Raw genomic sequence first — 12206 nt, forward strand, 5'->3', positions numbered from 1 at the left:
CTCCATCCTCCACCGAACATGCTCATTTAGTAATGATTTCGCTGTAGCCCAAAGTTTTTCGCCGTCCTAAGAGCACCATTTATCCTGGATGCTGGCGCATTGACAGCTTGGGTCTGCTTATCTGTCCTGCATTTGACATTTAGCATTAAAAACGCTTTAATAATAACGCAATAATAATAAGGACGCCTCTATCTGGCTGTCTGGTGGCCATCTTTGAGCCAGTGGGGGGCTCTCAACTAGATATTTATCAATTCATCAATCAACCGGCGGACAGATGGGTGGCAGTGGCAAGGACTTGCGAAAACTTTTCATCATTTCATTCTGTTCGACTACAATTATCCAAAAAAAGAAGAAAGCTCAAGTTCAGCAGGGAAGAGTCCTTCAAGACATCATCAATCTCCCTTAGCCGCGTAAGCAAAAATGGCGGACAGGAAACAAAACTTATCAATTACAATGGACAGGCACACACACACACACAAATCCCGAATCCCGAGTACCGCAAATGCATGTCATATTTAAAAAGCCAATGGTCAGTGGCCAAAAGTGCTTCATGGCGCCCTTGGCTTTGTCATAGATTCTCGTTAAAGCGAAAGACCGGAGACTCCCGTCTCCAGATCTCTTTGTGGGCTGCATTTGAGTTATGACTTAAGCTGACATTTCATTAGTGAGCATTAAGTGTTCTGCGAATGAGTTCAACAACAGCGGCGCTGTCATCGCTGGCTGCTGGCTAAAGAAAGGGGGTTTTAGGGGGCACTAAAAGAGGAGCTGAGTGCTGCAGAGTCTGCGATGCCCTTGGTTTAATTAGTCGCCGTCCGGCTGGCCATAATGCGGCATTCACACGAAACCGTTGACCCAGTTCTCTGCCTCTGCCTGCGCAGCTTCATCCCTGTATTAATTAAACACGTTATTTATCAAGAGAGAGAGAGAGAGCGAAGGGCGTAAATAGCCAGCTAACCGAACAAATGTTTACTATTTGCCTATCGATTTCCGACCTATCCACTAAAAGAGCCCAGGAATTAAAAGCGAAGTAGCGCCGGCTCTTATCCGCGGGACTATCTCGACTCCGGCTAACAACAATGCGTGAATCGTGCTATATATAAAAATGTAATGCAAATTCAAAAGAAATGAGCTTAGGTCCTGCTCAAGTGGGCCACTCGAGTGGTTGGCACCGCCACTTGGAACTCAACTGAATGGAGCTGACCACGAACTGACTGAATGAATGAATGAATGAGTGGGGGAATGAACGAATGAACGATTTGCATGCACACAAAACATTTGCGCAAAAACCGGGAAGCGAAAAATGTGCAAGCCAAGTAAAAGCAGAGGGGTAGGAGGTCCTGAGTGGGTAGCAGGAAGAAGGAAGGACTCGGACTCGTACTCGACTCCACGGCGGGTCAATTAATTAAGGCTAAATTAAGTGCAGCTGTGTAGTGGTCGAGTGAAGGATCTGCGGCTCCTGGCCCAGCTGCCGCTGCTGCTGCTTAGCGATTCGAGTGGCCAGATTATAAGGCATAAATCCTTGCCAGGACCCCCCGGCTCCTGAGCCCCGTGGCTGCTCGGAAACGGTTTAGTTCGTTGACCGGAAGTCGGGCGAACAAAAGTGCGCTGAAAGTGGTAAACACTGCCAAGTCGGCGAGAGTCCTGGAGTCCTGGCATGTGCAGATAAGCCGGCCTGCATTTGTATTTGTCGGTTCGGCTTGGCTCTAGAGGTCTGAGCTCCTATCGGAACTGTTTTGGCATACAAATGAACTCTCAAATTGACAGAGAAACATGGACAGGAAATCTGGGCCACATTCTCGATAAAAAGTGGCCATAGGTCTGTAGAGAATCAACCACGGAGATCGCACCTCATAAAGATCAATTTGAAAGTCTTGAACCCACGCAGCCTCAACTCGCGAGCGAACAATGACTGCAATAAACATAATGATAACCCAGCAACAACAGCAGAAGATAACGACAACCACAATAAAACTCAATAAGCAAATAAAGTAGCCGAGATGGAGGGAGGGAGGAAGGGGAACCGCGTCAAATTTGCATGGATTCTGAATCCAAAGAAGGAAGGGACAGGGCAGGGCAGCAATTTATGATGGCAGAGCAACTGGACAATTGACTTGCCCCGTGGCATTGTAGGTGTACCAGCAGGAGAAGATGTCTGCAAAATGTTTGCAGCGATAAATTAAAGCGGACTAACTAACCACAGCAGAGCGGAGGAGCTGCAACTGCAACAAGATAATGGCAAATGAAGCCGTAGGAGTTGCATAAAGGCGGTATGGTCTGCTCCTCCTCCTTCTCCAGCATGTTGCGCATTCAAATGAGAACGGAGCTGGCCACGTGACACGGCATCGCTGGACTCCAGAGCCCAGAGAATGCCCCACACGATTGTCTTATCACGATCTCCTCACGCCGACATCATCTTCCTGGGGGAATTGGGGATCTGGGTACGGGGAACCCACACGGAGGCACGTTCATTCAAATTGCTGTGCTCCTCCCGGCTTGGTCATTGTTTGAAGCTCCGTTTCGTCCGCTGCGCCTGCGCAGTAATTTATTTCATTTATATTTCCCATTCCGCCTCGCATGCTGCGTTTTTATTATCATTGCATAAGCAAAAAAATGTGAATACGCCTCGCATTGTTGGCCTCTCTTCCCTATCCACTGGCAACTGCAAGTCGCGGCTTTCGAAGCCAGAAAGCCATTAGCTGGATACCTCGACTCGTGTTCCTTGTTGCCCGCTGCCAGTTCCTTGTCTGACATGTGCTTGCGGCTACTGTACACGACAGCAGGATGGTATGGGAATGGGATTCGGAATGGGGAGGTGGAAGATATTCAGATGCTTCCTACGCAGAACTGAGAACTGCGAGAGTCGCTGATTTCCTGGGGGCTGCCAAAAGGTTTCTCTGTTCTGTTTGGTTCTGTTCTGTTCTGTTCTGACGAGACCTGATATGGATGTTTGGCCGCAGCGGCTTTTGATTGGCTTTCTGGGCGGCCAACAGGTTGAGCTTACGCAACATTCGAGGAGGAGGAAGGCGAAGGCACCTGCTGTGAGCCAAATCAGCGGAAAACTGCATTTTTATCAAATAATTCAGTCAAATTTCTCCCCAGCGATAGCATTTGCATATCGATTCGAAAACCATTTCACAGTTTCACGCTGAGCGACCCACTGATTCCAGACTCCAGTATAAATAAACGATAATTGGCCATTGGAGTGGAGTTGGGGATGGTTGAAATAGAGACAAAAAGTGGTGCGGCAAGTGTCAGGCAACATGACAGTTGACATCTTTCACGAATCTCACTCCGATATCGATATGCAGCTAATTTCTTCTCACTTCTCGCGTTATGTAAGCCAAGCTGGTTTCCATTTTCCATCGTTAGCATCACAATGGCCGCAGAAGAGTTATGAACGCTGTAAGCATTCATTAGGAAGACATTTAAATTAATTTTTGTGCCACACTCGATGGACAATAAAATGAAAGTTGGAAACCTCAAACAATCGAAACTTGGATAATTGCAACATTTTTTCAATCAGTTGCAGATTTTATTAAAGCCTTTTCATTTTTCTGGCTGACTAAATGCCCATGATTCCTGATGTCACTTGGCCATAACATTTGCTGCCAAAAGCAGGACTCGCCGGCTAAATAAAATTCATCAAAAATGCTCATATTTATAAATGTGTTCGGGCACATTCACAAATAAACAACAATTGTTGGCTATGCATTACAATAAAATGGTGTGAAGCGATTGCTGCAGCTGACAGTGGCACAAAAACCCCCAAAAAGAAACAAATGCTGGAGTTAAATAAAATAAATAAACCAAATGCGGTTAGCCGCAGTGTGTAACAAATTAAATTATTGCACGAGCAATCAGCAACAGAGAACTTTTCCACTTAAAGACGAGGGAATTTAATATGACATAACGAAATGAACTATTTATCGATAGCTTTGGAGTTTAAACTGCATTAGTTTTTAGGACACCCAAAAAATAAAGATAAAACAAGAAAGGAAGCTACCTTCGGCCAGCCGAAGCTTATATACCCTTGTAGATAAAAGAATACTCACTCGGTGCAGTTCCAGGGATTCCAGATTCAGCGTTTCGATTTATTTCAATTTTGTTTTTAAGTAGTCAAGAATCAAAACGCCTACTTCCTACAAAGTTACAATGAATTTTCTTATATTTGTTTGGGAGCCTTAAGATATAGTGGTCCGATCCGGCTGGCTCCGACATATGTACTACCTGCAATAGAAAGAAGACCTTCGGGAAAGTTTCATCGCGATAGCTTTAAAACTGAGAGACTAGTTCGCATAGAAACGGACAGACAGACAGACGGACAGACGGACAGACGGACATGGCTAGATAGACTCGGCTATTGGTGCTGATCAAGAATATATATACTTTATGTGGTCGGAAACGTCTCCTTCACTGCGTTGCAAACATCTGACTGAAATTATAATACCCTCTACAAGGGTATAAAAACAATGATCGAATTGATGTTATGTGGTATTAATTCTGACTTGATATGCTTGCACCTCAGTTCGAATACGTATGTTATACCAGAAATTTAGCATGCGCATATCGATTTGACCGCGACGTGCTTTGTGTTTTTTATTTATTCATCTCAGAATATTACATTATTCTCACATAATCTCTCTTTTCTATCTTCCAGGTATGTTTCTTGATGAATTCCTCCCTATTGACTCTGCAGTCTCCTCTCAACGTGAGTTTAAAGTGTGTTTCAAAATAATTAATGGTTAGGGCAACAAACTCCTTCGGTTCCACCAACCACATCCTACCAAGCAGCTCACTTTCGTTTTAAAGCTGCTAGGTGAAGCCAATAAGCCAAAGTAACTGGGCAAACACATGTCCCAGCACCAGCACCCAAATGGCCAACAATTTTTAAACAAGATAGAAAACACCCGGGAACACATGTACACAAAGATACACCCGCACAGACTTAAACTCTGTGAAAATAGTTTCAATAAAGGCAGCAGCACTAGCAGCAGCAAACAAGCTAGCTACACGTGTTGGTGGCTGGCCACGCCCACTAAAACACCGCCCGCCTCCCACCGGCTCCTGCCATTGTTATTATTTATGCGAGCCAAACAGCAGCTTCCGTTTGTGCCACATGCGGCTGGCGGAGGCATGCAGCCGACGGAGGAAAAACACGGAAAGGAAGCGGAGAGCATTTAAAAAATGCACGCAGCGAAGGCCTTGACTGCAATATGTTGCCTAACAGCGGGCGCTTGTCCTAGCTGCATTTTTATAGATTTTTTTACCAGGTCAGCAGAGCAGACAAGTGGGGAGCTGAAAGGGGTGGTTAGGGTAGGGCATGTGTCGCCCCGTCGTTGGCTTGTTTAACATTTTCAACAATTTCCTTAATCACGGGCTAGGAGAGCCCAGCTGCTGCTACCCCCTTGCATGCCATTAAAAGTCAACTGTTTGTTTGCCCGCGAGTGTGTGTGAGTGTGCGCCTCAAGTTATGCTGCATTCGGTGGCTGTTGGTGGAGCCTCTGCAACATTTTAATTGCTTTACATAATGCAACACTGGGCTGGGCTGTTTCTTCTTTAATGTTCGCTGCTCTGCAGTTTTTCATTATTTTTAATTGTTTGTGCAGTCGTGTGTGTGTGTAGTGGCGCTAAAAAATGCGGAAAAAGCTTAATGGCTAAATTATTTTCAAAATATAAGTATTCAGAAAAAAACCAATCAAAGCGGCGGTTGCCTTTGAATTTAGTGCTACGATTGGTTTGGCAAATTAGAGGGAAATGGTGAGTCCGTACTTTTGCCACTCGTCAACATCATTATTCACATGCCTCACAGCCTCCATAGGACCAACTTTACTGCTCTGCACGCAGCATAATTACCAGGCAGAAACTTTCCGCCTGCAGTTGCTCCATGTTCCTTGCCCCTCCAACCCTCCTCACAAACAGGATCAGCAGGAACAACACCAGCAGGCAGAAGTAAACTTGAAAAATTCCGGGCAGGAGCAAAAGTTCCCCAAGACGTTCAGAGCTCAGAAACAGAAGCAGAAACATTAATAAAACCGCAAGTTTCCACCCCTTGGAGGATGAAGGCAGGGAAAAAGAAACTGAAAGTTTCGCCACTTTTCAATTTTGGGAGCACTTCAACTCCTCCTTCCATTTCCAGCAGGGTCAGCTTGAGAGTCCGAAAAGAACTTCAAAAATTTAACGACTCTCCAAAGCCCACTAAAAGCCAAACGAGAGAGGAAGGAATCCCGGAAAAGAGCAGTGCAGGAAATTTAAATTATATTAGGGAAAATGAAGGGCCTTCTGTCGGACTTTTGCCAACGGAGCGAGTAATAAATAAACAAAGCGACAGAGCTCAAAGCTGAAAATCTACACAAAGAACCACTTGACCAGGGCAGAAGCAATTGAGAGTAGAAAGGCGACATGGAAATAGAATGAAAACTTTGCTTTCAAGTCGCTCCAATTAAAGTTGCCCAGATGGAGGCGGTGGAACCGAGTCATCCCACCTCCCCCTGATTTTCCCACATTCGTAACGCGAAACTTGTAATGTATACATGGCAGACATTCCATCAAAAAAATAACCTCACCCACTCACCCACAGCCACCTTACCCGAAAAACTTTTCTATGTACTCGCATTATTCTCTTGCTTGCCCCACGTGACGAGAAGTTTTCCACTCTCTGGTGCTTTGTTGTTGGACTTCGATAATGATTTGTTGTTGTTGCCCAGCTCTCGTTCATGTTTCGCGTTTGCATAGCAACTTTTGTCAGCTGGCAAATTGAATGAGATGGCTGCCAAAGATGGAATCCAATTAGAATTTGAATCAAAATAGAAAAGTTCCTTTGAACAAGAAGCGGAAAAAATACGAGCACGAGAGCATTAAAATCGTTCTAATTGCTACAACCAGTTGGGAATTGTAAAGGCATCCAGAATTGTTTGTTGTCTCTCGAAGAGTCCCCATTTCACCCATTTTCCGACCCCCGGCAGCCATTGTTCAAGGGAAAACAAAGGCAAGAGCTCGGCAAGAAGGCCAGAAGAAGACCATATCTGGCCACAAACTAAACCCTCGAGTGGCCCAAACACATACGAATGCACTGGGAAACCGAGCCAAATAGCTGGGTTAGGTTAGGTCATGTTGTCAGCTTGTTGCACTTGGCCCGAGGCTCATTAATAGAGCGATTATTTTTTCTCTATTTGGTCCACACACCCACATGTACAGTTGCGGTGAAAGAAATAGTACTTTTAAGAACAGAAATATTAAACACCCTTAAAAACACATAGTTAAACTCTTCAAACTCGTTTTATAAAAAATAATAATAGGTCCTGTATAAATATGTGGTATTGATTTAATACTGAATAAAGTATTCTTAAGTATTAATTTATTACGCATCTTATTAAGATATTTTTGAAACTCAATAGTCTTATTAATGTGCGAATAATTCAGGTTCTATTATCAATTATTTCGGTTTTTATAAGAACACTTCTTTTGATTAGAGCATTCATAAAGATATTTTCTAATTTATCAAAGCTTTTAGTGAAAACTAAAAATTTTGTTTTGTTTAAACAGTTATGTAGGTTTAAGGTATGTAAGTTCAGGCACTATTTTCTTGACCACCGCTGTATGGACTCGCATGGGTGTGTCACACTTGACTTGTGTCGCGTCGCCTCCTCGGGTCGCTTGTTGACACTCATTGAGACAAAAGTGCTTAACTGCCTGCACTTTTCCGACGGCTGCAAGAGCAGCAGGCTAAGGAAACTACGAGTTCTTCTCTTTCGCTTTTACCACTTGCTTTTAAGTTTTCCCACACATACAGCCACGTAAAGATAAAGCTTTTATTTTCTGCTTAATTTGTTTGTAGGCTTTTGTGTTGTGGAGCGCAGACAATGAAAGGCTGCCTCTCGTTCTCTCACTCGCTCGGCGAAAATTTGTTGCATAACTGAAGGCGTTCGCGAAAAATGTCAAGCACCTCGGCTGGCATTACGACACGTACAACGAAGAAGGTTAAGCACGCCTGACATGCCGTGAATTATGGCCAAAAGAGGAGGGAAAGGGGAAGAGGTAGAAACAGAGAGAAAGAAATGGCCTGAAAAGTGTGTGTGTTTTGGCCCCTTGGCTGCCACTTTGAAATGTTAATGAGCCGCAAGCAAATGTCAGTTATCTATAGCCTACTTTCGGTCGGCATCCGGCACAAACTTTTCGCTGCATTTCCTTCTTTTCCCTCCACACACACACCCATACCCATGCACTTATAATTTCGGTGTAATTTCCAGCGAATCAAATGGCGAAAGGCAAAGAAACGGCAAAGGGTCGACCCACTTTTGCAGCAACTTCCACTGCCACTTCCACTGGCAACTTGCATTGGGAAATGTGTCAAATAAAGCGTTAAATTAGATTTCAGTTTCGCCGCTTTTTCCACCATTCATTTGCCCGAAAAACTTTTGACTACTGGGCTGCGTCGTAGCAAATAAATCTTCAGAACTTGCAATTTTCAGAAACTGTCACTTGACGTTTATTACGTTCCCGCTTGACAAAGAGCCAGAAGTTATGCCATGCCCGCAATTGAGTTGGCGCTTTAAAGTTTAAAGGGTTCTCTTTTTTTTCCTTTTGGGAAAGGTTGGTGTTCGAAAGGGGTGAAGCCGCTTACCTACACATGGGTGGTGGGTGGCGACACGACAAAGTTAAAACCGCAAAGTATGCGACACACAGAGCCGAGCGCTGAGACATCGTCTAATAGGATTAGCGGGGCAAGGGGTAGGGGTCCACTAAGTAGAAGAGTTTCGGGGACTGGGGGCGCAAAAAAATGAACTCAAATCGGCTGGCTTGCGGTTTTGGGGCCGTCGTCTGCTGAACTTTGCATGCCACAAAATCAATTAAGCAGCGTCGCGTCGCCTCTAGTCGTTCCAAAAAGGGGGTAGAGCTGACTATCAAAAGCTGTCAGAGTTAGTTTCGCCTAAGCAAACCGGGTCAGTGCTGAAATTTGATTACCCCGCCGCCAAGTATGCTGCAGCTGTAGGAAGGATTTAGACTTATCCTTCTTCTTTCCGCAGGGCTACAGGCTCGAATCAAAGTTTGATCCTCGCCGGCAGGCAAAAAACCCAGGCCTCACTAAGTCTGAGGTTAACTAGCACACACACAAAATTGAAACTAAAGCAAACAAAGCCTCAACTTTTTGTTTTTCTTAGCCGCCGCCTTCTTCTTTTTTTCCGCTTTTGGCCCGTTAAAATATTCGCATCGCGTGCCTTTGGCTTTTTACCTTTATGTCGTGTTTAGCATTAGCGTAGCTTCTAGCTACCAGCTCCTTGCTCCCTACTCCCTGCTCCTTGCTCCTCCTTCCAGGATCTGTATCCGTCGACACATGAAACGTGACTAAGCTGACAATTGTGTCGAAGTAAATCCAAGTTTTGTGAGCCCGACTAAATAAATCTCCCAGGCGAGCGCAAAACTTTGACAAACAAAGATTGTGGATGCGCAGGGCTTTGCAAATGACGCACAATGAGCCATGTGTGTGTGAGGGGGGAGGGGGGGCGACATGACAGGCGACATAAATAGTTGGGCAGGCTCCGGATCCTTAGCTTTAGCTTCATTTTGGGGGAGGGGCGGGTACCCCAATTTAATAAACTGTACACATTCACCTACCTATGCAAAGGAATTACTTGACCGGACCGGTACAAGGAATTCCCCACTAAACTTTGACAACTTTGTGCGAGTGTATGCGTGTGCGTGCGTGTCTGTGCTTGTCCGCTCTATTTATATGTCAAGCGCAGGCGGTGCAAACACACCGATACGCACAGAGATACAAAGCTGCGCGGCTGTGTTGGTGCAAATATAAACAGAGACTGTACACGCATACAGATGGCCCGCATTATGCTATGCCTCCCATGGGGGCGGGGCAGGGGGTACAGGTCAAACTGGGCCTGTAACTGGATGCAATCACACACACCCAGGTCGGTACCCTAATACATAGACACGCTATAAACAAAGCGTCCAATTGTCAGTTTAGACGCCTTTTGTTTGCTCCTCTTTGCATCTGCCCTTCTGTCTGGTGTGGCTGCTGCTTATCAACAAAATGGCAGCAGCAGCAGGAGCAGCATCCCCAGGATTCCCAGCATACCACACCAATCACAACAAAAAATCGTACAACATTGCGTATACGCAGCGTGGCACACATGTGCACTTGCATTTATTCATTGTCTGCTTGCTTTTACCTGTCATCGTCGCTGTCTCTCTGGATTATTGTTATTATTGATGGTGCAACCAGAACCCCGATTCTGCTGCAATGTAATGAGCTAGAAAACAGAATTCTCCATCGATTAAGCGATTGTCATCACCTTTTCCGGGTCCCCCCCGACTGCAATGCCATTTCCCCGCCTGGCATCTTTATCTTTCGTTTCCCACTCACTTAACTCTGAGGCAGAAGGAAGAAGCAGAAAACAGGACAATTGCAGAACGAAACTGTAGTTAAGAGGCGCTGAGAGCAGTTGTCAGTTCAGTGCCGACCACCTGGGAACGCAGGAGGGTTTCGGCTCAGGTCGCCTCATTTTCATTACTCCAGCAGCCTCGCCCTCTGCTGGCAGCAATTCATGCTTAACTGACATTTCAGCTGTCATACCGAAAGTGTTTTACATTTCTCTCTCGTCAAGGGAAGGAGCCGGGGGCCAGGAGCAGAGGAGGAATTTGCTGCTGCCGAAGGTGTTGGCATGCCCCCACTGCCCATTGTTGGCATGCCACAAGCAGCTGGTGTCGCTTTTCGATCCCCCGCATCCCAGCCCTTAATTTAATTAACATATTTCACTCACGCAGCACGAGCACGCTGCTTGAATGTTTTCATCTCATCTCCTGGCCCGATAATGCGGTATACCTAATTGAAGTTTTCGCTGGACTCGTCGCCGAATTCCCTTCAATTTAGCAGGAAACTTGCAAAATACTTTTTTCCATTTTCGCTGATTTTCCATTTCGGTTTGTGGCTGGCTTTTTTTCTGCTGAGTGCATTATAAAAGCATTAAAATGCAAGCCAAAAAACCATAACCGAAAAAAAGAGGGGATAATGGGGAAGGAGAATGGAGAAGGAGACAAAGCAAGCCCAGCAGGAGAATTCGCTTTGTCACATGCACACTGGGGGGAAACATTTGGCCTTGCAGCCTCCAACAGAAACCGCCCACCACCCTCTTACCACCCTCGCCCTTGGTTATCACTAAAGCTCGCCTCGCTTTTTCATGCTCCGTCTGACGAAATGCCATTACACATTTTGCGTACCCTAAAAACAGCACCAACTACAACTACAACTACAACGCATTCGCATTCAAAATGACAACGGCAACAGAAGCGCCAGCAGAGGAACAACAACAGGAACAACACAAACAAACAAACAGCAGAGGGGAAAAATAAACGCTGGGGGTTGTAGAAATGAAGATAAGCTGCTTATCAGCGCCATTCCCAGTAGTTGCCCGTTGTTCATTCGCCTGGCTGTGCTCCGTGCTCCTTCCACAGCCTCCATCCTCGCTCCATCCTGGCACATCCTGCCACATCTTCTCCTTCTGCGCCTTCTACTTGCCTCCGACTGCGCTTTAAGTGGTCGCTTGGCATTCGCATTGGCTCCCAGTTCATGGCAGCTCCTCTACGCCTGTCTGCATGTGGATATAAATGCGGATGGGGATGCGGATGTGGATGTGGATGTGGATGCGGATGCCAACTGGCAGGCAAACAGGCGAGAGCAGCCACGACCAGTGCAGAATCCTCTCTGTTAGCCACTTTCCTTTGGCCCCCAACGTGGCCATTGTCATCGTTGTTGTCTTTTTTTTTATTTTGCCATTTGGCTAAGCCCTTGACTTGGCCAAGCCAAAGAGAACGACAAGAAGATACCCAGCATAGACTCTAGAATCATTGTTAAAAAAATATTTAAAAATTTCAAAGTTTCTTATAAAAATCCAGAAATTTACTATGCGCATATCGATTTGATCCTGGCGTGTTTTTGTTTTGTGTTGATTAATTAAAAGTACCAATATCCCCCTCAAAACCTTGCTAAAAGAATCGACATTTTTGTTCCGTTCTTGCTTAATATTAAACTAATGCATGCAGCACGCCACAAGCTCCCCGCTCCAGCTACCCAACTAACCAGCTACTCCGCCTCCTCAGATCTTATGTGTATTTAAATGACGCCATCGCTTGTGCATGCAAATGGGGCTTGGTTAGCTACTTTAGCTTAACTTTTGCGCTTGATGACGATATAATTG

The 12206-nt window shown here is 45.4% G+C and overlaps 2 protein-coding genes across 5 annotated transcripts in view; both read left to right on the top strand.

The window, feature by feature from the left end:
- The window catches only part of LOC108062178 (uncharacterized), a 303814-nt gene extending 298831 nt beyond the window's left edge, over positions 1–4983 (top strand). Inside the window, exon 5 of the mRNA XM_044393952.2 lies at positions 4658–4983. Within this exon, the coding sequence (XP_044249887.2) occupies positions 4658–4746 (89 nt within the window). The 3' untranslated portion in view covers positions 4747–4983. The remainder of the gene's footprint in view (positions 1–4657) is intronic.
- The window catches only part of Ten-m (teneurin transmembrane protein Ten-m), a 118865-nt gene that overhangs the window by 56638 nt on the left and 50021 nt on the right, over positions 1–12206 (top strand). The gene's annotated exons all lie outside the window — the stretch shown is intronic.

Source organism: Drosophila takahashii, chromosome 3L (genome assembly GCF_030179915.1).
Source record: "Drosophila takahashii strain IR98-3 E-12201 chromosome 3L, DtakHiC1v2, whole genome shotgun sequence".
NCBI lineage: Eukaryota > Metazoa > Arthropoda > Insecta > Diptera > Drosophilidae > Drosophila > Drosophila takahashii.